A 24,080-nucleotide genomic window follows, 5' to 3' on the forward strand; every position below is an offset into this window, starting at 1 on the left:
AAATATATATGTTTGTGTCTGATGTCTTTGTGCAAAGCCAACCACGCAACACACTGCCCCGTTCCTTGCCTTTCTCTGGCCAAGTCAAAGGCACACCCAGAATAACAGCCGCACTATACAGTGCATAGTGCGGCTGTTTTGTTTTCACGTAATTTGGATTGAAATCTTTTTTTTTTTTTAAGACATCGACTTTGAAGGACACGGGAGCTTATATTGTAGGTTGAAGGGCTGTTACCGCATTAATAGCTAGTACAAAGAAGACGGTTTACTGACGGGATGCGTGGAGCAAAAGCTCTTCGCCGGGCAAACATTTTTGCAGTTTTCAAACGTTGCGCGATTACTTTACGCATGTGGAAAGCTGTAACAAGATATCGAGTATTGCTTCTATACAAATTTTCGAATTCGAACAGTTTCCTAGTCGCTATGGATGAATTCATTGTACATTTGTCGTCATCATCACAGGTGGCTCTTATGAAAACCGACAATAGTGAAAACCATGTTCAGGACAAAAAATAAGGAACACATTTCCTTGAACTTACTGCAACGAAGAATTGGACAAAGTGTTCTGTAGTGAGTGTTCAAATGACTCTGAGCACTATGGGACTTAACATCTGTGGTCATCAGTCCCCTAGAACTTAGAACTAGTTAAACCTAACTAACCTAAGGACATCACGCACATCCATGCCCGAGGCAGGATTCGAACCTGCGACCGCAGCAGTCCCGCGGTTCCGGACTGAGGGCCTAGAACCGCTAGACCACCGCGGCCGGCTCTGTAGTGAGTGTAAAAACACTTTTGATTCCAGTATAGTGTTCCCTTCGGCAAGGGCTACTTCTGCAGACAGGGATTCGTGTAATGCATTTGTTCGAAAAGGATTTTCCCAGTGGCAAAAGGCAACTGAACATTTTAGAGTTCATGAAAAAGGTACACTTCACCGTTCGTCCGTGACTGCTTTGACAACTACGCAACAAGGTAACAATGTGTCATCCCTTATCTCAAAACATAAATCGAAGACATGAAAAACGCACGCAAGGCGATTTTAAAGATAATAACGTCCCTCCAGTTTTTAAGTCGGCAAGGAATAACAATTTGTGGTCACACCGATGAACCTCCCAACATTCATCAGTTGCTGCTGCTTAGAGCAGAAAATGCTCCTGACTTCAAATCTTGGTTGCAGCGAACTTCATATAAGTGGGTTTCTCTTGATATATTGAATGAAATTGTCTCGTTACCAACCAGCGATGTACAACAAAACATTGTGAAATCTATTATGGAGGCACTATTTTTTCTCTTATTGCAAATGAGACTTCCGACACATGACTGAAGGAACAGCTATCCCTATGTTCCAGATATATCGATAAAAATCTTCAAGTTGAAGAAGTTTTTATGGGCTTCTATGAAGTAGCTTCAACAAGTTGTAGGACATTGTTTGAAATCCTCCAGGATGTCATAAGACGTTTATCCCTCGACATAAAATACTGTCATGCTCAATGTTATGATGGCGCAAGCAATGTCAGTGGACATTTAACAATATTACGAGGGTGAGTCAAATGAAAACCTTAAATTTGTAATAACAAATCGAAATTTCGCGCCGTTATCCTGTAAGTTGGTAAGAGTGCTACAAACAGCGTGTAGGTGGCAGCATATTGCAGATGCACACATACCGTCGCAGTATCAGCATAAAGATGGCCGTCCCACTTGCGACTTGCACCGGGGAAGAACTGCGTTCTGTTATTCGGTTTTTGCGTACTGAAGGTGTGAAACCTATTGAAATTCATCGACGAATGAAGGTTCAGTACGGTGATGCATGTTTGTCCCAGCAGCAAGTCTACGAATGGAGTAGGGAGTTCGCAAATGGTGTGACTTCAGTGGAAGATGCTCCTCGTCCAGATCAGGCACAACGAGTTGTGACTCCACAGAACATTGCAGCAGTTGAAGCCATAGTGAAGGATAACCGCCGAGTGACATTGAATGACATTGCAGCGTGTTTACAGATTAGTCATGGGTCAGCGCACCACATTGTGCATGATGTGCTCCAGTTTCACAAAGTGTCTGCAAGATGGATTCCACGGCAGCTGACTCCTGAAATGAGAGAACGACGTGTTGATGCTTGTGAAGAACTTCTTCGGCGCTGTGAACGAGAAGGTGATGGCTTCCTTACAAGAATCGTTACTGGGGACAATACCTGGGTTCACTTCCACCAACCGGAAGCGAAGAGAGCGAGCAACCCAGACCTCGCCCCAAGTGATTTCCATATGTTTGGACCACTCAAAGACGCAATGGGAGGAAATAAGTTCCGTTCTGATGAAGAGGTACGCCACGCGATGCATGAGTAGTTGCGCAGATTACCAAAAGAATTTTTTTCTAAAGGAATTTGTGCACTTTGTAAGCTCTGGAGGACTTGCATTGAACGTGGGGGAGATTACGTTGCAAAGTGATACCACTTATGCACAATAAATAATATTTTAAAAAATATTCAAGGTTTTCATTTGACTCACTCTCGCACAAAATAGGATTACTCAGTTGGAGCCGAGAGCTATATTTGTACATTGTTCGGCACATAATTTGAATTTGGTAGCACAAGATGCAATGCAAGGTATCAGTTATGTGCGAGACTTTCCGGCGATCCTTCGTGAATTAAAATCATTCGTAAGACATTCGCCAAAGAGGCTAGCGGTGTTTTAATTGCTACAAGAAGACAACGAAGACGGTGTTGTAAGAAACGTTCACAGACTGACTTTGCGGCCTTTCTGTCCTACGAGTTGGTGTGTCAGGGTACAATCACTAAAATTGTTGGAAAGTAATTATGACGTTCTCTTGAAATTATTCGAAGACCTGTCAGAAGAAAGAAGTGAAGTCAGCAGGAAGGCTAGTGGATATTTTTCAAACCTGTGTCAATTCAGATCTTATTTCCCTGAAAATGTTAATTTCAGTTTTCGGCAGGATTGAGAAACTTCATTTTCTTTTAAGAAGAAATCATTGTTATGCCGAGAAATCAAAACAGTGACGGAAACTTTGTCTACAAGTTCAGCTTCACAAAGGGATACATTTTTTGAGATTTGGAATGAAACCATTAGGAAAGCGGAGCAACCTATCACTGATAAACCAGTTTTGTCTAGAAAAGGAAGATGCTAAAACCCTACCACGAAGGTAGTGTTCATCATATGTATCAAACGCCGGAGGAAATGTACAGACAAATATTTTTTGAAACAATTGATGTGGTTGTGGATTCGCTAAATCATGGATCTGACTCAAAGGTTCTGGAATTATTTCACAACTCGAATCGAATGGGTGTAATATTGAAACAGTATCAACTAATGTAGTTCATGAAATAAGTTCGTGGCTTGTGGAAAATAATTTGATGCTAAATCACAGTAAGACTCAGTTTTTACAGTTTCTAACTCACAATTCAACAAGAACCGATATTTTGATCAGACGGAATGAGCATATTATAAGCGAGACGGAACAGTTCAAGTTCCTCGGCGTTCGGATAGATAGTAAGCTGTTGTGAAAAGCCCATGTTCAGGATCTTGTTCAGAAACTAAGTACTGCTTTATTTACCATTAGAACAGTATATGAAATAAGTGACAGTTCAACACGAAAAGTAGTCTACTTCGCATATTTTCATACCCCTATATCGTATGGTATTATTTTTTAAGGTAATTCTTCTGATTCGAAAAGGGTATTTTTGGCTCAAAAACGGGCTGTTCGAGCTATATATGGTGTAAGTTCGAGAACCTCTTGACGACCCCTAATCAATAGTCTGGGAATTCTGACATTGCCCTCACAGTATATATTTTCTTTAATGTCGTTTGTTGTTAGCAATATTAGCCTATTCCCAAGAGTTAGCGGCTTTCACTCAGTTAATACTAGGCAGAAATCAAATCTGCATGTGGAATGCACTTCCTTGACTCTTGTGCAGAAAGGAGTGCAGTATTCTGCCGCATCCATTTTCAATAAGCTACCACAAGAACTCAAAAATCTTAGCAGTAGCCCAAACTCTTTTAAGTCAAAACTGAAGAGTTTCCTCATGGCTCACTCCTTCTATTCTGTCGAGGAGCTCCTGGAAGAGCTGAAGAATTAAGCAAATTACAGTGTTACATTGTTGATTTTCTTTATTTAAACTTACGACTTGTCGCCTGAATATGTTTCTTATATTTCATTTTATTTGTTTCTACTATCGTGTTATAATTTCATGTATTGGCTCGTTCCATGACCATGGAGACTTCTCCTTAATTTGGTCCCACGGAACAATAAATAAATAAAATAAAATAAAATCGGTCGGACTGGTGCTGATCGAATGCTGCAGTTCTCTTGGGTAGTCTTTAATACAGACAAGCTAACATTGCATAGGGAAATGTTTCAAGATGTGTGCAGAACGAAGAAAGAGGAAGTGACCAGCTTGTCAAATATTGCAAATACGGTATTTTAAGTAGAGGAAACAGTGATACCAGGCGTGAAATTCTCACAAGGTTTGTGAAGTTTGTTCGGATTATTTTAACGATACCTGTTACTTCTTGTACGTCTGAGCGGTCGTTTTCAGCACTTAGACGGTTGAAAACGTTTTTGCAGTCAACAATGACACACAAAAGACTGAATGATTTGGCAATTTTTAATGTTCATAAAGAAATGACTATTGATATTACCAAAATTGCAAACAAATTCATATGTGAAAATGACCTTGGAAGGAAAGTGTGTTATACTGAAAGTTAATATGTCATGATAATTATTTGATATGTAAAGTTAGTTATTTTGTAGTTCTGTTCACAAATAAATATTTGCATAATTCTTTCACCAATTAATTAAAACTGATTTATGGAGCTTCTTCTCATTTTAATTTGAATGAATGTGTTATTTTCTTTTAGTAACGTGTTGATAACATCGTTGCCTCTTTCAATCACTGTGCATGTGAGTTGTTTAAAGTATACTATACCTGATACAGAGCGAACTGGCATTTTGTTAGTGAATTAAAAGTTGAAAGAAAATTCAAATCATTTATTGCAGAAAGACTCGATTAGTGTTACGATTACATATTTTGAGAATATTCGTTGCAGTAACTTATCATTATAATCCAAACCCACTAGCGCGACAGCCTTTGCGGGCTGGGGCCTGTCAAATTTAAATGGTTCAAATGGCTCTAAGCACTATGGGACTTAACAAAAAATAAATAAAAAATGTGTGTGGAATCTTATGGGACTTAACTGCTTAGATCATCAGTCCCTAAGCTTACACACTACTTAACCTAAATTATCCTAAGGACAAACACACGCACATCCATGCCCGAGGGAGGACTCGAACCTCCACCGGGACCAGCCGCACTGTCCATGACTGCAGCGCCCTGGCCGCTCGGCTAATCCCGCGCGATCTGGGATTTAACAGCTGAGGTTATCAGTCCCCTAAACTTAGAACTACTTAAGCCTAACGACATCACACACATCCATGCCCGAGGCAGGATTCGAACCTGCGACCGTAGCAGCAGCGCGGTTCCGGACTGAAGCGCCTAGAACCGCTCGGCCACAGAGGCCGGCTGGGGCCTGTCACAGAGGCCTTTGTGTGGGCGGACACGCTGTCAGTGATTCGCTTTGGTCCCAGGTTTGCCCACGGTACTCATTGCAGACTGAGTAGACCTCGGAAGCGTACGGCCTCTGCAGGTGTGCAGGGTTGTAACGTTAGGGCCCGCAGTACGTGCCGACCTGGTACTTTGTATTTGCTACTAACTGCCACTTAGCCGAGCTCTCTCGAGAGAACCTGAGGGAGCTGGTCCTCACTTTACTGCCCCAAGTCACAAGTGAAAATGACAGGGTTTCCAACTGTTGGAATGTCGGTAGTTGTTGAACATTTTCAGTAACTTTCCATGAAAAAAAAAAAAAAAAAAAAAAAAAAAAAACCTGCTCTACTAATAAAGTTCATTTTAAAAGGAGACTAAACGATTTATTGATGTTTAACTCCTTCTACTCCACTAATGAATTTCTTAGCTGAAATGATTGATGTGTATATCTGACTGATAATGTACGATCTGACATTTGTACAAATTTAATGCAGTAATGACATCATTGTAACTAAGTTCCGCACTGTCGCTTGCTACAAAAAGCGCGCGCTTACGGTCTATCCAATGACATATGCGGTTGGATAGAAAGTTTTCTAGCGGACAGGGAGCAGTATGTCGTCCTGAACGGGGTAATTTCAACAGAAACAAGAGTAACTTCAGGTGTGCCCCAGGGCAGCGTAATAGGTTACGATTTACATAAACGATCTGGTTGATGGTACTGACAGCGGCCTTAGACTGTTTGCCGATGATACTGTAGTCTACAGGAAAGTAGTATCACACGAAAATTGTGAACAAATCAATGAGGATTTGCAAAAAATAAATGCGTGGTGTAATGACTGGCAGTTATCTCTTAATATTAGTAAGTGTAATCTACTGCGTATAACAAGGCGAAAATCCCCATTAATGTATGAGTACAAAATAAATGATCAGTCTTTGGAAGCGGTAACATCAGTCAAGTATCTGGGTGTGACTGTTCGAAATGATCTCAAATGGAATGAACAGATTACACAAGTAACCGGTAAGGCGAACTCTAGATTGCGGTTTATTGGTAGAATCCTGAAGCGATGCAGTCCTTCACTCCGTCTTCAGGCCACGAGTGGCCTACCGGGACCATCCGACAGCCGTGACATCCTCGGTGGAGGATGCGGATAGGAGGGGCGTGGGATCAACACACCTCTCTCCCGGTCGTAGGATGGTATTCTTTACCAAAGCCGCAACTATTCGGTCGAGTAGCTCCCCAATTCGCATCGCGAGGCTGAGTGCACCCCGAAAATGGCAATAGGGCATGGCGGCCTGGATGGTCACCCATCCAAGTGCCGGCCACGCCCGACAGCGCTTAACTTCGGTGATTTCACGGGAACCGGTGTATCCACTGCGGCAAGGCCGTTGCCGATGCAGTCCTTCAACAAAGGAAATAGCTTACAATACGTTAGTTCGTCCAGTCTTAGAGTATTGTTCGTCAGTATGGGACCCTTACCAGTTGGGTCTGATTCAAGAGATTGAGAAGGTCCAAAGAAGAGCGGCAAGATTCGTTACTGGTACATTTAGCCATCGCGAGAGCGTTACAAATCTCATAGACAGTTTGAAGTGCGACGCACCTGCAGATAGACGACGCGCTAAACAGAAGGAGCTGCTCTCTAAATTCCGAAATCCAATCTTCACCGAGGATGTAGAGCATATATTATTACCACCAACTTTCAAATCGCGTAGTGATCATCATTCAAAGATAAGGCAAATGAGAGCTCGTACTGAGGGGAATTGTGCGCTCCGCCACACACCGCTTGGTAGCTATCGGAGTATATATGTAGATGTAGATGTAAATGTACATGTAGAAGTGTTGTGAAATAATTTTCCTATTTATGATGCATGGCTACCACAGCCTAAGAATTATCGTATGCACCTCAGCATACTGAACATTTACATGTTTAGTGTCAAGTTTGTCATTACCTTTTAAATTAAAATATTTAAAGAATTTTTTACTCATTGTGCTCCCATGAGGATCATTTCACTTGGGGTCCGTGGAAGGTTCATTAGGATATCATATGTGTTTTTCTTCGTAAATAATTATTTTGTATTCTTGTTTTCTGTCATATTCTATGACCTGGAGGGTATCCTTACTGTGGATCTATTGGAACGAAAAGAACATCTTGCCTAATCCAATCTAATCTAATCTTGGTACAACATCTACTCTTCCCTGAAAGTGAAAGCCTAAAGGAGTGACCCAGAGTGTGTGGCAACAAGCAATATTTTGGGTAGCTCTTTTCCACCTGTCTTGGGATCATTGACCCATCTCTGGAATGAAAATGTATTCAGTTAAAAAAATTTAAGTCAGTTCCTGGTTACCTTGGGTAATAAACAAAGTTGTTGCGCAGAAGTTAGCCGGCCGGAGTGGCCGTGCGGTTCTGGGTGCTACAGTCTGGAACCGAGCGACCGCTACGGTCGCAGGTTCGAAACCTGCCTCGGGCATGGGTGTGTGTGATGTCCTTAGGTTAGTTAAGTTTAAGTAGTTCTAAGTTCTAGGCGACTGATGACCTCAGAAATTAAGTCACATAGTGCTCAGAGCCATTTGAACCAATTTTGTCCAGAAGTTATATATTGCGAAGGTAATGGCTTTTTTTCTACGTTTTCTAACTTTGATTGCCCAGCAGCAGCCTTGCCTCTTATCCTAATAATAAATAGTCCCACACTCAGGATATGAGTGTAGGGGAGCAGATGCAGGAATCATGCACTGCCACTCATGGGAAGGTCACAGTAGCGGTGGTTTAACATTGCCTTCTGCTGACGTGTTATGAAGTGTTAGGTGTAAATATGTGTCGCGTTGATGACTGTGATCAGTGTTTGTACAGTGTAGTGTTGGATTTCTGTTGTCATCGATAAAAGGATGGGTGACACGTGGTGGCGGTACATAGACTACGCCTCGCAAATAGCACCGAAGGATCCACCGAGCGTAACGGCCCCAACTGATGGATGGACCACCGTAAATACACTACTGGCCATTAAATTTGCTACACCACGAAGATGACGTGCTACAGACGCGAAATTTAACCGACAGGCAAAAGATGCTGTGATATGCAAATGATTAGCTTTTCAGAGCATTCACACAAGGTTGGCGCCGGTGGCGACACCTACAACGTGCTGACATGAGGATGGTTTCCAACCGATTTCTCATACACAAACAGCAGTTGAACGGCGTTGCCTGGTGAAACGTTGTTCTGATGCCTCGTGTAAGGAGAAGAAATGCGTACCATCACGTTTCCGACTTTGATAAAGGTCGGATTGTAGCCCATCGCGATTACGGTTTATCCTATCGCGTCATTGCTGCTCGCGTTGGTCGAGATCCGATGACTCTTAGCGGAATATGGAATCGGTGGGTTCACGAGGGTAATACGGAACGCAGTTCTGGATCCGAACGGCCTCGTATCACTAGCAGTCGAGATTACAGACATCTTCTCCGCATGGGTGTAACGGATCGTGCAGACTCGTCTCGATCCCTGAGTCAACAGATGGGGACGTTTGCAAGACAACAACCATCTGCACGAACAGTTCGACGACGTTTGCAGCAGCGTGGAATATCAGTTCGGAGACCATGGCTGCGGTTACCCTTGACGCTGCATCACAGACAGGAGCGCCTGCGATGGTGTACTCAACGACGAACCTGGGTGTACGAAAGGCAAAACGTCATTTTTTCCGGATGAATCTAAGTTCTGTTTACAGCATCATGATGGTCGCATCCGTGTTCGGCGACATCGCGGTGAACGCACATTGCAAGCGTGTATTCGTCATCGCCATACTGGCGTATCACCCGGCGTGATGGTATAGGGTGCCATCGGTTACACGTCTCGGTCACCTCTTGTTCGCATTGACGGCACTTTGAACAGTGGACGTTACATTTCAGATGTGTTACGACCCGTGGCTCTATCCTTCACTCGATCCCTGCGAAACCCTACATTTCAGCAGGATAATGCACGACCGCATGTTGTAGGTGCTGTACGGTCCGTCCTGGATACAGAAAATGTCGATTTGTGCCCTGGCCAGCACATTCTACAGATCTCTCACCATTTGAAAACGTCTGTTCAATTGTGGCCGGGCAACTGGTTTGTCACAATACGCCAGTCACTACTCTTGATGAAGTGTGGTATCATGTTGAAGCTGCATGTGCAGCTGTACCTGTACACGCCATCCAAGCTCTGTTTGACTCAATGCCCATGCGTATGAAGGCCGTTATTACGGCCAGAGGTGGTTGTTCTGGGTTCTAATTTCTCAGGATCTATGCACCCAAATAGCGTGAAAATGTAATCACATGTCAGTTGTAGTATAATATATTTGTCCCATGAATACCCGTTTATCATCTGCATTTGTTCTTGGTGTACCATTTTTAATGGCCAGTAGTGTAGTGTCACATTCCCTCACTTCATGAGACTCTGCGGAGAGGTTTGGAATTTAATCCAGGATATTGGCACGAAGACTGGTGATCTTGAACCTTACGCCACCACCTTTCCTTCCATTGCCGGCCAGATACTGGCAGTGAAAATTTCGTCCACCACCAGGATTTGAACTGGCTTACCTCTAAGTTGAGTACAACCAGACAAGCGTGCAGTAGTGATCTCAGTTATGGAGACAGGTAGCCCCTTATCCTACTGAGTCCAAATTTCACTCAGCTAACTTAGACATGCAACGAAACAAAAGTGAGGCGTAATCCAATAAAAATTGGCCGTAGCATCCGTCTTAGGATGTGCACAGAAAGTATAGCACCGAGTATGGTGCTAGTGCACGTACAATCAGGCTATTTGCACTATGCAGTGTTCCACACTGGTGACAGAAACCAGATACATAATCTATTCTAGTAACAACCAACAGTGATGGTTTTCTGGTTACCGTGTATCAGTTTTTCGAGAAAGAGAAAGAGTAGTAGCAGTTTTATTGAAACATGGATCAATCTTACAAGGGTATAGAACATTTCATGGTATTGCAATTTAAGAACAAAAGAAAAACATAATTCATGTACACAGGCATTTACATACCTACGGGTCTAGTTTGACAATGATGGAACAGGTAGTCAGCCATGGCCTTCAAACAAGAACTATTCCATCATTTGCTTGAAGAAATTTAGAGAAAGCAGAGAAACCTAAATGAAATGGCTGAATGGAGATTGGAGCCCTCATACTTACAAGTAGAGAGCTAACCTGTTTGAAAGAACGCAGCCTCGTTCAGTTTATCCCTGGTGTTCAGTACCGTTTTTCAAATAAAATACAGGGTGTACATAAACTCTGGGAACACTTTCAATTATTTATTGCCCAAGAACCAAACATTGTACAGATATCATACATATGTCATTTTTAAGATAAAGCCCTGAAAGTCTTTTTTCATGTATAACGCCACAGCGTAGTTTGGTAATTTGCCGATAGTCAGCGCTAGTCGCAAACATGGCGAGTTCAGGTGCGGAGTGAGCTCTTTGAGTATTAGAGTTCAACAAAAACACTAAATCTCATTCCGTGTGGCTTTTTCTGTCGGAAAACATTAAAGATCTGGTGCATGTACCGCTTCTACCACGTGATGTACGAGTAGCAGAGCTCCGGGAGAGAATTCGGGAAGCGGCTGCCACAGTCGACGACGGGTATGGCAAGAATTCGATTACCGTATCGACGTCTGCCGGGTCACACATGGTTCGCATATCCAGTGTTTGTAAAAAAACTTTCAGAGTTTCTCTTCGAAATGCAATATGTATGACATCTATACAATGTTTAGTTCTTGTGCAATACATAATTGAAAGTTTTCCCACACTTTATGTACAGTACATATTGTATTTAATAACATAAAAGGATAGCGCTAGCCTTTTCATTCACTTCTTACTTCCAATCACTGCACACCTTATGCACAGAGTATTTCGTAATGACTCACTACACCCACTATCAGCTGACATCAGGACCATGACTGCTGTGCTTGGAATCCATTTCGTGTGCAGGAACTTTCCATTTGTTAATGGAGTAATTGATCAGCAGCCCTGTATAATAAGTGAATTGTTGCGTTCAGAAAGAGGATAATGTGTTAGTATTACATGTCCAAGAGCTGTTGGATAAGGTTTTCCTGAAAAGAAAAAAAAGAAAACATGATCAAGTGGAGGTGTTATTTGAAACGAAATATATGTTTATTATTATTGTTATTATTTATGGTGTTTTGATGTCGGGTATATCATGGTAGACAATACCAGGATAGAGACAGAGAGAAAAGTAGTCTCTCTGTGTGTGCAGAACTAACTTTCACTTGCACATCACTCTAGTTAGGCAAATGTTGCAACAATGCATTTTGTGTATTCAGACTGTCATGGCGATCTTTCCAAAGGGGAATAAATGCATTTAACAGAAACGAGATAGATGTACACAATGACTTAGTATCACAAAAATGGTTCAAATGGCTCTGAGCACTATAGGACTTAACTTCTGAGGTCATCAGTCCCCTAGAACTTAGAACTACTTAAACCTAACTAACCTAAGGACATCACACACATCCATGCCCGAGGCAGGATTCGAACCTGCGACCGAAGCGGTCGCGCGGTTCCAAACTGTAGCGCCTAGAACCGCTCGGCCACCCCGGCCGGCTTAGCATCACACATATGAAACACATTTGAATCACAATCTGAAGTTTACTGACTTGCAACATACAAGTTACATGAGTGATTTACTGTAAAGGAGACTTATCAACATTATAGTATACTGAATTGAGGTTTCAGGGTATTCTATTGATGTAACACCTAACTATACTACGTCATTCACTGTCAGATGCTACCGGTACTTGAAAACTGAATCACTGTTAAAATATCTTTGTAGTTATAAACTCTCTTATATGTGTTGAATTGTACATTAGATGTAGTGTTGCTTGGGAACATTCCATAGTACACGCAGTTGGTAGCTCGGACCATAAATTTCCCATGCTCTGTATTTTCACCTACCAGAGCATCAATATTTTACATACCTCATCTGCTTTTCTAACGGCTTAAAGACATGGTTCTCGATGTTTCACAGGAATGGCATAGATCATTGGTTTTCAAAACTTAAAAAAGTTATCCGCCTGTTTAGCTGAGCGGCAATGTGTTTGCGTGCCATGCAGGGGGCCTGGCTTCGATTCCCGGCTGGCGTGGGGTTTTGTTCGCTCGTGGGCTGGTTGTTGTGTTGTCCTCATCATCCTTTCACGTCATCACTGAAGCGCAAAGTCGCCCAATGTGGCGTCGACTATTGTGAGATTTGCACCTGGCGGCCGAACTTTCCCGTTTGGGGAGTCCACGCCAACAATGCCACACTACCATTTCATTTTTCATTAAAAAAGTAGCTATTTAATCAACTCAAAGGTGTTAGTACCTGCGACGAACTGTCTTCTGCGAAAACACTACCTCCTGTGTACTCTGAGATTCATTTTCGTCTTAGATCATCAACCTGAATGTAATCGCAGTAACTGACCGTAGCCAATCCGACTGCTGGAATTCGTAGCGTACAACAGACGTGCGAAAACTTGGCCGATCGTCGCACGTCGGCCCGATGCGGAACACTCCGTGCTAACCGTCCTGTGTATAGGATTTCTCACAGCTTCATCGATATAATAATTGTTGCCAGTAGTGGCTTTGTTTCTAAGCAGCGTTAGCGCTCGAGTCTTAGGTGCACTTTGTTCAGTCAGTATCGATCAAACAAGTACTTTAGTCTGCATCTACATCTACATTTATACTCGGCAAGCCACCCAACGGTGTGTGGCGGAGGGCACTTTACGTGCCACTGTCATTACCTCCCTTTCCGGTTCCAGTCGCGTATGGTTCGCGGGAAGACCGACTGCCGGAAAGCCTCCGTGCGCGCTCGAATCTCTCTAATTTTACATTCGTGATCTCCTCGGGAGGTATAAGTAGGGGGAAGCAATATATTCGATACCTCGTCCAGAAACGCACCCTCTCGAAACCTGGACAGCAAGCTACACCGCGATGCAGAGCGCCTCTCTTGCAGAGTCTGCCACTTGAGTTTGCTAAACATCTCCGTAACGTTATCACGCTTACCAAATAACCCTGTGATGAAACGCGCCGCCCTTCTTTGGATCTTCTCTATCTGCTCTGTCAACCAGACCTGGTACGGATCCCACACTGATGAGCAATACTCAAGTATAGGTCGAACGAGTGTTTTGTAAGCCACCTCATTTGTTGATGGACTACATTTTCTAAGGACTCTCCTAATGAATTTCAACCTGGTACCCGCCTTACCAACAATTAATTTTATATGATCATTCCACTTCAAATCGTTCCGTACGCATACTCCCAGATATTTTACAGAAGTAACTGCTACCAGTGTTTGTTCCGCTATCATATAATCATACAATAAAGGATCCTTCTTTCTATGTATTCGCAATACATTACATTTGTCTATGTTAAGGGTCAGTTGCCACTCCCTGCACCAAGTGCCTATCCGCTGCAGATCTTCTTGCATTTCGCTACAATTTTCTAGTGCTGCAACTTCTCTGTATACTACAGCATCATCCGCGAAGAGCCGCATGGAACTTCCGACACTATCTACTAGGTCATTTATATATATTGTGAAAAGCAATGGTCCCATAACACTCCTCTGTGGCACGCCAGAGGTTACTTTAACGTCTGTAGACGTCTCTCCATTGAGAACAACATGTTGTATTCTGTTTGCTAAAATCTCTTCAATCCAGCCACACAGTTGGTCTGATATTTCATAGGCTCTTACTTTGTCAGGCGACAGTGCGGAACTGTATCGAACGCCTTCCGGAAGTCAAGGAAAGTAGCATCTACCTGGGAGCCTGTATCTAATATTTTCTGGGTCTCATAAACAAATAAAGCGAGTTGGGTCTCACACGATCGCAGTTTCCGGAATCCATGTTGATTCCTACAGAGTAGATTCTGGGTTTCCAGAAACGACATGATACGTGAGCAAAAAAACATGTTCAAAAATTCTACAACAGATCGACGTCAGAGATATAGGTCTATAGTTTTGCGCATCTGCCCGACGACCCTTCTTGAAGACTGGGGCTGCCTGTGCTCTTTTCCAATCATTTGGAACCTTCCGTTCCTCTAGAGACTTGCGGTACACGGCTGTTAGGAGAGGGCTAGTTCTTTCGCGTACTCTGTGTAGAAACGAATTGGTATCCCGTCAGGTCCAGTGGACTTTCCTCTGTTGAGTGATTCCAGTTGCTTTTCTATTCCTTGGACACTTATTTCGATGTCAGCCATTTTTTAGTTTGTCGTGTGTACTTCTGATATAAAACTGAAGTGTCGACTTGTAAAGCAATTTTTTTTTTTACTTCGTCAAGAGTTTGTACACGAAACGCCGATACAGTGATACGGTTTTGTTGCTGTACAGACCAATGGAGTCGACTAGTCACAATGCGCTTTTTGTCACGGAGTGCTGAGCAATGACCTTGTTGTCTCGAACCGCATTTGTGGACAAAAAATAGCGCTTTAATAGGTAAGCCGATGGAGCTTTTTTCTGCAAAATGTGCGAGTTTGAAACGTATGTCGTTGGACAGTCCTGGGTCCTGCTCAGTCTTCTGAAAAATCGATCCTAGTTTCCTATGAGTTATCGCTACTCATCGCAAAGGCTAATAAAAGTCATAGTGTTTGTTGAAAGCAGCTGATATTGTCCTTGGAACAGTAAGCAAACAAAATCTATCACAAATACCGCTTTCTGACTGTGAAATGTCGGATTGTTCAAATACACTACTGGCCATTAAAATTGCTACACCAAGAAGAAATGCAGATGATAAACGGGTATTCATTCCACAAATATATTGTACTAGAACTGACGTGTGATTATATTTTCACGCAGTTTGGGTGCATAGATTCTGAGAAATCAGTATCCAGAACAACAACCTCTGGCCGTAATAACGGCCTTGATACGCCGGGCATTGAGTCAAACAGAGCTTGCCTAGCGTGTACAGGTACAGCTGCCCATGCAGCTTCAACGCGATGCCACAGTTCATCAAGAGTAGTGACTGGCGTATTGTGACGAGCCAGTTGCTCGGCCACCGTTGACATCTGAAATGTAACGTCCACTGTTCAAAGTGCCGTCAGAGTGGACAAGAGGTGACCGAGACGTGTAACCAATGGCACCCCATACCATCACGCCGCGTGATACGCCAGTATGGCGATGACGAATACACGCTTCCAATGTGCGTTCACCGCCATGTCGCCAAACACGGATGCGACCATCACGATGCTGTAAACAGAACCTGGATTCACCCAAAGAAATGACGTTTTGCGATTCGTGCACCCAGGTTCGTCGCTGAGTACACCATCGCAGGCGCTCCTGTCTGTGATGCAAAGATAAGGGTAACCGCAGCCATGGTCTCCGCGCTGATAATCCATGCTGCTGCAAACGTCGTCGAACTGTTCGTGCAGATGGTTGTTGTCTTGCAAACGTCCCCATCTGTTGACTCAGGGATCGAGACGTGGCTGCACGATCCGTTACAGCCATGCGGATAAGATGCCTGTCATCTCGACTGCTAGTGAGACGAGGCCGTTGGGATCCAGCACGGCGTTCCGTATTACCCTCCTGAACCCACCGATTCCATATTCTGCTAACAGTCATTGGATCTCGACCAACGCGAGCAGCAATGTCGCGATACGATAAACCGCAATCGCGAAGGCTACAATCCGACCTTTATCAAAGTCGGAAACGTGATGGTACGCATTTCTCCTCCTTACACGAGGCATCACAACAACGTTTCACCAGGCAACGCCGGTCAACTGCTGTTTGTGCATGAGAAATCGGTTGGAAACTCTCCTCGTGTCATCACGTTGTAGGTGTCGCCACCGGCTCCAACCCCGTGTGAATGCTCTGAAAAGCTAATCATTTGCATATCACAGCATATTCTTACTGTCGGTTACAAATCGCGTCTGTAGCACGTCATCTTCGTGGTGTAGCAATTTTAATGGACAGTAGTGTATGTGTGAAATCTTATGAGACTTAACTGCTAAGGTCATCAGTCCCTAAGCTTACGCACTACTTAACCTAAATTATCCTAAGGACAAACACACACACCCATGCCCGAGGGAGGACTCGAACCTCCGCCGGGACCAGCCCCACAGCCCATGACTGTAGCGCCTGAGACCGCTCGGCTAATGCCGCGCGAAACGTCGGATTGATGATATGGCCGAAGACATAACAAATCAGGTAGTGCAAATCATGAAAGAATCGGAATTTTTTGCAATACTGTTAGACGAGAGTACAGACGTTGCAAATTGTTGTCAAGTGTTAGTTTTCGTTCGATACATGCAAATAGAAACAAGTAAAAACGAGATGCTGTTTTCTACAGACCTAAAGACTACTTCAGAAGCGATCCATAATATGACACCGATATATGAATTCTTTTGCAAATACGAACTGTCGTGACAAATGCTGATCGGCGAATGCAGTACAGAAAAACAATATTTCAAAAACCTATTGAGCATTTCAAATCGTGTCTGAGAATTTTATGTAACATCAGTTATTACCACTAGTAATTAATCGCTCATTTCTTTATTGTTTTAATTGTCAACGTCAGACAATACACTATGAGACAGCGCCACTTCCTTCGCGTCTTTTAGTGCCACAACAGAAAGATTTTGACGATGGCGCCAATGGGAAAAAGAGGTTTATCGATACAAAATGTTCTGACATGTCACTGGAAGGCTAACTAAAAGTGTGCGTATTGTACTTCCCTCGGCCACTTTACTTTGTGGGTGACAAGGAAACCGTGCGGTTCTAGGCGCTTCAGTCTGGAACCGCGTGACCGCTACGGTCGGAGGTTCGAATCCTGCCTCGGGTATGGATGTGTGTGATGTCCTTAGGTTAGTTACGTTTAAGTAGTTCTAAGTTCCAGGGGACTGATTACCACAGATGTTAAGTCCCATAGTGCTCAGAGCCATTTGAACCATTTTTTTTGACAAGGAAACACTTTTGCCTTGTCGACTAACATCTTAACACAGACATTGGAAGAAAATGGTTTAGACGTATTGTGTTGTATTTTACACACGATTCTATGAAACGAAGCACTCCAAAAATTGCCAAGATTCTTCAGTTCTAAAATAATAATTAGTTCAACCAAATTACCATAAATTTTACATCATCATCAATTTGGTCACAATTCGTATGAGGAGAGATAGTACCTGTTATGGCTATGCAACTATTTGCAACATCTCCATTGAAGGCAGGAAAATTATCTGTTCCCCTTATCAATTTCTAAATACAAGATATCAAATAAAAAATCCTTCGACATATGCATTTATTCCCTAAAATGGTTAATACACAGAGATGGCCAGTTTTAAACACGGTGCTGATTTGTAGCAAATGCTGTGAAAATAATTAAGTCTGTTGGAATACATCGCCATGAATAGAAGAAAAATGTCGACTGCTGATAGATTGGTGTGGCTCCGAGCAGTCTGAAACAGAAGACAGTTGCTGAGCACAGCCTCACAAACAAACATAAAATACTATTTGACAAAATGAAAATTTTGCGCCAAGGCTTTTACATAGATCTAGATTTGATCCTTTTGAGTTATATGTCTATAGCCAATCTGGGCATGTACAGGGCTCTCATGAACTGTTAGTTGCAAGTACTGTAGCCTTAATTATTAAGACTTTACACAATGTCTTTGCACTTGTGTTTCAGGGAACATTTGACTCATGCCACATATGGGATGTGAACTACAATCTTTCAGCACAGGAGATCCTTGATGAGCTAAGGCGACCAGGTCTCACAACGAGGCCATGCACAGAATGGAATTTTGATACATCAGAATTTGGAGAGACTGTTATTAGCCAGGTAAGTTCGTATACCAGCACTTATATGGCAGAAGTAGGTAGTTCTGACCCCAACAAATACAAAATGTACTGTTCTTGTCATTTGCTGTCTCTTGTGTGCATATTGAACTTTTCTCTTGTTGCATACTACTGGTTCAGTAAATCTGATTTTGTGCTGTATGCAATGTTCAATGGATGTGCAGCATGTAATATGAAGGTTATTAAGCTAAAGAGAAGTACAATGTTTTACTTTAGTTATATTTTTGTTCAATTCCTTGAAGGTTGATTGTAGTTTCCATTCTGATCCCAAGTTGCTCATAATTTCTGCATCCTCTAAGGGAAACTGATGACTTTTGGATTTATTTTAAATTAATTACTTCAATTTTTGTCTTGTACAGTGATATATTTGCATTGATATATTTGCTGTTGGTTACAGAATGTTAATTTTGGCCTCAGAAATAAATTCCACAACTGACTCAGACAAATCTTGTCCCAAGGCTTTTACACAGGTCTAGATTTGATTCTTTTGAGTTATATGTCTATAGCCAATCTGGGCATGTACAGGGCTCTTTATCCCTCTGTCTAACTTACACTACATCTCTTCATCAAAGATGTCATCCTAATCAGTGATACTACAATTATTCAAATGTTAACATCAAGCGACGGGAAGTCTTTTTAAATAACTGAGATACAATTTAAATTTTTTGTATATTAACAATACATGTTTAGATGTTTATACATAAAATTGAAATAATCTTTTGAGACATTATAGTTGCATATTCTAATCAGAAGAATAAAAAATTATTTAATGTTTATTACAGCCATAATTTAATCTTGCGCTCCAGTTTGTTTCCTGCTACATTTGTATGCTCTCCTCCCTTTATCAGTAATTTTGAACATATGTATCTACACTGTTTGCTGAGCAGCCCCCAGTTTTTCAATGTATTTCATACCTAATGTCAATGTCTCACTGCCATAACTGAAAACTAGTAATAGCAGTAGTTAACTTTCTGTTTCAGACACATTGGCATCTTCATTTTGAAAACACTATTTAGTAGATATACTAGAAGTGCAGCACAAGATCCTTATATTTATTTTTTCTACTATCCAACTAGTTTCTGTTTTCCATTGCACTAAAGATGAAATCTCAGCAACTGGTTTTATGTTTTTGTTTTTAATTTATACCAATTCCTGTTGCTCTGTGTTGTTTACATATTCTTGTTTTAGTCTTAGCTTATTGTAATTGATTTTCAGGTGTACTTCTAAACTTGATGTATTGACTTTTTCCATTAATTGCTTAAGTTTATCTGCACAAGAGGCACACAGCCTTAATTTGCTGTGACATTTCGAGTAATTGTGAACTCCACTGCAGTGAGAAAATTCAATCTAGAAACTATCCTTTTGACTGTGGCTAAGCAATTTGTTTCCAACATCCTTTCTTCCAGAAGTGTTAGTCTCATAACAATACATGAGAACCTTTGTGGAATTTGGAAAGTAGGAGAGATGTATGGCAGAAGTAAAACTGTGTGGGAGGTCATGAGCTATGCCTGGATAGCTCAGTCAGTAGAGCACTTGCCCCTGTAAGGGAAAGGTTCCAGGTTCACGTCCCAGTTTCATACACAGTTTTAATCTACCAGGAAGTTTCAAAATGAAGATGGGTTAGATATGCACCATTAATATAAACTCATTCTTGTTTTTCCTAGTTTATAAATGTGAAATTACTTGTTTTCCAAGGGCTGTTGATACGGATTTTTTTGAAACTAAGTAGAAAGCTTTCTCAAAATCGTTGAACCTTGGGCAGGCACTGCTGTTTTCAAGTTTGACATGTGAGGTTGACTAATGAATGAGCTGTACCTGTGGCTCTAAAATTTTCCTGGTGTAGGAGTTACTGTTCAGATTGCCTTGTATGAATGATAGTCCATATGTGATACTCAAGTCCAAGTTGAGCTGCGACACATTGAAAAATGTCTAAATTCAACTATACTGCTGTCTTTGTGAAAATAAATTCTGTTGCCTGTAACATGGTATAATATACTACAAAAATGGGTTACACCTCACCACTTTAAATATGGTTGCTTCCTCTTTACTACTGATTTACTCCAACCAAATGGTGTCAAATTTAGAAACAGGTTGTTTGCTTTAATTTAGATAAGCAATACAGTAAGCCTCCTACAAAAATTTTATCATTTTTCTATGTCAGTCATTTTGAGACCTCCATTGTTTCTATGTCTACTATATTTGTTTTAATTGCTTAAGTGGTAAATGTATCAGTCCCATACCAAACAAAGCAAATACATTCAGATATGACTCTACTGATTGATATGATTAATTAATATGATAGCTCATTTTGAAGTGGCATTGTAAGAATTTTCATTGGTGCTAGATATAAGTCTAATCTCTTCAGTCATATAAAAGGATGCCATCATGCTTCATAAGACCTTGTGAAGTTTTACTCTTAAATTTACTGCATATTTTTGTATCTGAGAGGCACAATAAAGCATTTTAATAACAGTAACACATAGACTCATGCAGTTGTCATTTGTTTGATTGTTTCTGGACTGCCAGTAACTGTTGACCATGGCTCACTCAGCTGCCAGCTTCTATTGATGAGGCACCCGGAGGCTACCGAGTCACTTATTTAGCTTTTTCTGTTAGTTTTCATACTTTAGGGGGATTAAGAGAGTGAAGGATATGTTGAGAGACAATTGCAACCTTTTTATTTCAGAAAAACTTGTGCTGGAAGGAAGTATCAAAATGGCCTGTGTATTGAAGCAGCTATTGAAGTCGTTTGTGTTGTGGTGTGCAGCATGTTTAGCAACTTGATGGTCAAGTTTTTGGTTTTCCACAGTTTTGTGGTGGCCATTACTGTGAGTAGACAGTTTGTTACTTGTGATGCCCACATAGAATACTGTACAGTAATTTCAGCCAACCCTGAATCCCTGCTTGTTCTGCATTCAGGAAATCCAAAAACTCTCCTTTCCCCTATAAAAATTTCAGTCATGCATCCTATTACTGAAATCTTGTCAGGAGTATGGTATCCCACCTATGGGGCTTGCTATAAAAATTGGCATGCCAAACCTAGTGCAATAATCTTCATGTTTTCCATTTCCATCAGTCCCTAGCCTCACCAGTCTGGTCTTTCATAATCATACAATCAATCTCAAAAAATAGTTGACATTCTCTACCTCTTTTGCAAAATCCTTTTACATTGCGGCCACAACTTCTTGAATGCCATCACTGCAACTGAAAGTATTCCTCTTCAACAGTTTGAACATCAGTCACAGCACTATCTCAGGAAACTGTCTCAGCCATTTCTGTCATATGCCCACTTGGGATTACCCATGGCCAAGAAAGAGCCTATCACTCTGATCCAATTGCCTAGAAATCTTTCATAGCTACTGCACTGTGCTGTGCTAACTTACTGTGCCTTCCACATCCCCAAGTAGTCCTTCAGTCAAGGTGAAACACACTGCTCCTGAATACCCATTAGTACTGTTGTTAACCTTTCTGCCAAAACTCTGACACCAGCAGACATCTCATTACTATCTAAAGGCCTCACTTTTAGCCCAAAACATGAGTTCAAACATGCTGCACTTGTGTATTTACTTGGTTAGTTAGTTATTTTGTTAGTTTCCTGTTCCATGGATCATATTGCGTGATGAATTGTAATGATGTGGACTGAATCATTTTACATTCACATCACAAATTAATGTGTAAACCTTCTTTCCTTTAATTATTCTCTGCAGTGGAAATGTTTCTTTGCCAGGTACACCACTGTCTACAGCCATTAAAAACCCCACATAGCACCATGTTGAAAACAGTTCCAATCCTCCTCAATTAGGTATCCTCCTCAGCTTCCCCCAGTAATCTTTCATGAATTCCTCACTTCTAACCTGGCCTCACCTTCCTTTCCTCAATCGCTCCCCAGTGAGTCCAACATCACTCCCATGTAAGACGCAGCTATCTGCAACCTGAGAATCAATCCAGACCTTATCATCCTTTACACAAACAGAGGCTGTGCCACTGTGGACACGAATCATAGTGACTGTGGGGCTGAGGGTCTCTGCCAGTTTCACACCATCTCTGGATACAAACTTGACAACCATTATCCTATGCCAGAAGTCCGGCATGTTTTCCAACAGCTTCTCAAGACCTTAGGTCCATCCGAAAATCTGATGTATGAGTCCATCTTTCTCCTCACCCTATCAGTCCCCAGAACTCCTGTCTTTTACCTAATCCCCAGTCTCAACAATCTGAATCCCACAGGTCTACCTATCGTTTGTCCCACTGTGACTAAGTACAAGGCTCCTGCAGAATGAACCTCTGCCTTTGATGACCAACACCTTCAAACTATTACCTGTAACCTCTCATTCTACATTGAAGACACTGTTCACTTTCATCACCATCTCTCCATTGTTCCTTTTACACTACCACCAGACTTAATTTTCATCGCTGTCGGTACAACACCTTGTACACCGCAACATCTTGCATGCCCATGGCCATGGAGCCATGGGACACTACCTTACCCAGTGTCCTCCTGGTATCAAATCCACCACTTCTTTCCTAATCCTCCAACCTATCCACATCCTGACCCACTATTATTTTAAGTTTGAAGGCCAACTGTTAAAAAAAAAATCTGTGGCACTGCCATAGGTACTTGCATGACACCATCCTACACTAATTGTTTATAGACCATCTGGATGATAACACAAATCCAATCAACAGCTAAAACTCCTTGTAGGGACTTTGAACAATAATACTGTTGATTGACAATGTATAGACTCTCTTCTGAGCCATAGTTAGTATGCTCTTTGCTTTCGTATTGAACAGACACTATGTATAATACTAAATGGAAATTAAATGGTGTGTACGGAACACAGTACTGTTGGTAATAATTCACTGTTGTATCACCCAGACTGTGAAAACTCACCACATTGGTGACACCAAGTTGTGAATACATCATTTGCATTTGTGATCATGATGACCCATGTCCACTCTGTGCTTACTACAACGTCATCTCGCTGAATATTTAACGTAACCGGTGTGAGTGCTGTGGATGTGTGAAGTGACGGTGTCTACTAGCATAGTGAACAGAGTGAAAACTTTTGATCAACCTTAAATTACTAGTATATCTAGTGTGTTGACAATGACAACTTGCAACAATAGTTACTCTACAGGTCCGACAACAGGAACACTACATCAGTGCTCCACACATGCATCAATGCGGTGCCCTTCCTGTATAGAAAATTTCATGCAACAAACTGCACCTCGACCACCACCACATCACCAGTGCAGGCCACACAACAACAATGGGCTTCTGCCCCCACATTGTCAAATGGCCTCCTTCTGACAGTCGCTACCACTAGCGCAGACCTCAACGGTATAATTTCACCTGTTAATCGTGGCGATTATCTCACATTATGAGCTTCTGTGGACTCACCTCAGGCAGCATTCCATATCAAGACAGATGAATAGCAACTGGCAAATAATCACTGTGCCATGTTGGCATCGACATCACAGTTGTTCAGCAGACATCACAGCAACTTCATACTGCAACATGCACTGTGCACGTCAGCTGTCAGCATACCATGCCCCCTCACTGGGCTGAACATTAAGCTCCTCCAACTAGCAAATGAGTGATGCAATGTTATGGTTTTGCTACAGCTGAATGCCAATTGAGAACAATTCATCACTCTGCTATATCACGTAGGCGAGCACACCGAACCAGCTAGTGACATCATCCTGGCACCACTGCCCTCCA

At 42.0% G+C, this 24,080-nt stretch overlaps 1 protein-coding gene across 3 annotated transcripts in view; it reads left to right on the forward strand.

Moving 5' to 3' along the window:
- Nucleotides 1-24,080, forward strand: part of LOC124555375 (organic cation transporter protein-like) — a 448,833-nt gene that overhangs the window by 361,623 nt on the left and 63,130 nt on the right. For all 3 annotated transcript variants that reach the window (XM_047129264.1, XM_047129265.1, XM_047129266.1), the window contains exon 3: nucleotides 18,189-18,341. In XM_047129264.1, the coding sequence (XP_046985220.1) occupies nucleotides 18,189-18,341 (153 nt within the window). The remainder of the gene's footprint in view (nucleotides 1-18,188; nucleotides 18,342-24,080) is intronic.

The sequence above is a fragment of the Schistocerca americana genome, chromosome X (assembly GCF_021461395.2).
Source record: "Schistocerca americana isolate TAMUIC-IGC-003095 chromosome X, iqSchAmer2.1, whole genome shotgun sequence".
Taxonomy (NCBI): domain Eukaryota; kingdom Metazoa; phylum Arthropoda; class Insecta; order Orthoptera; family Acrididae; genus Schistocerca; species Schistocerca americana.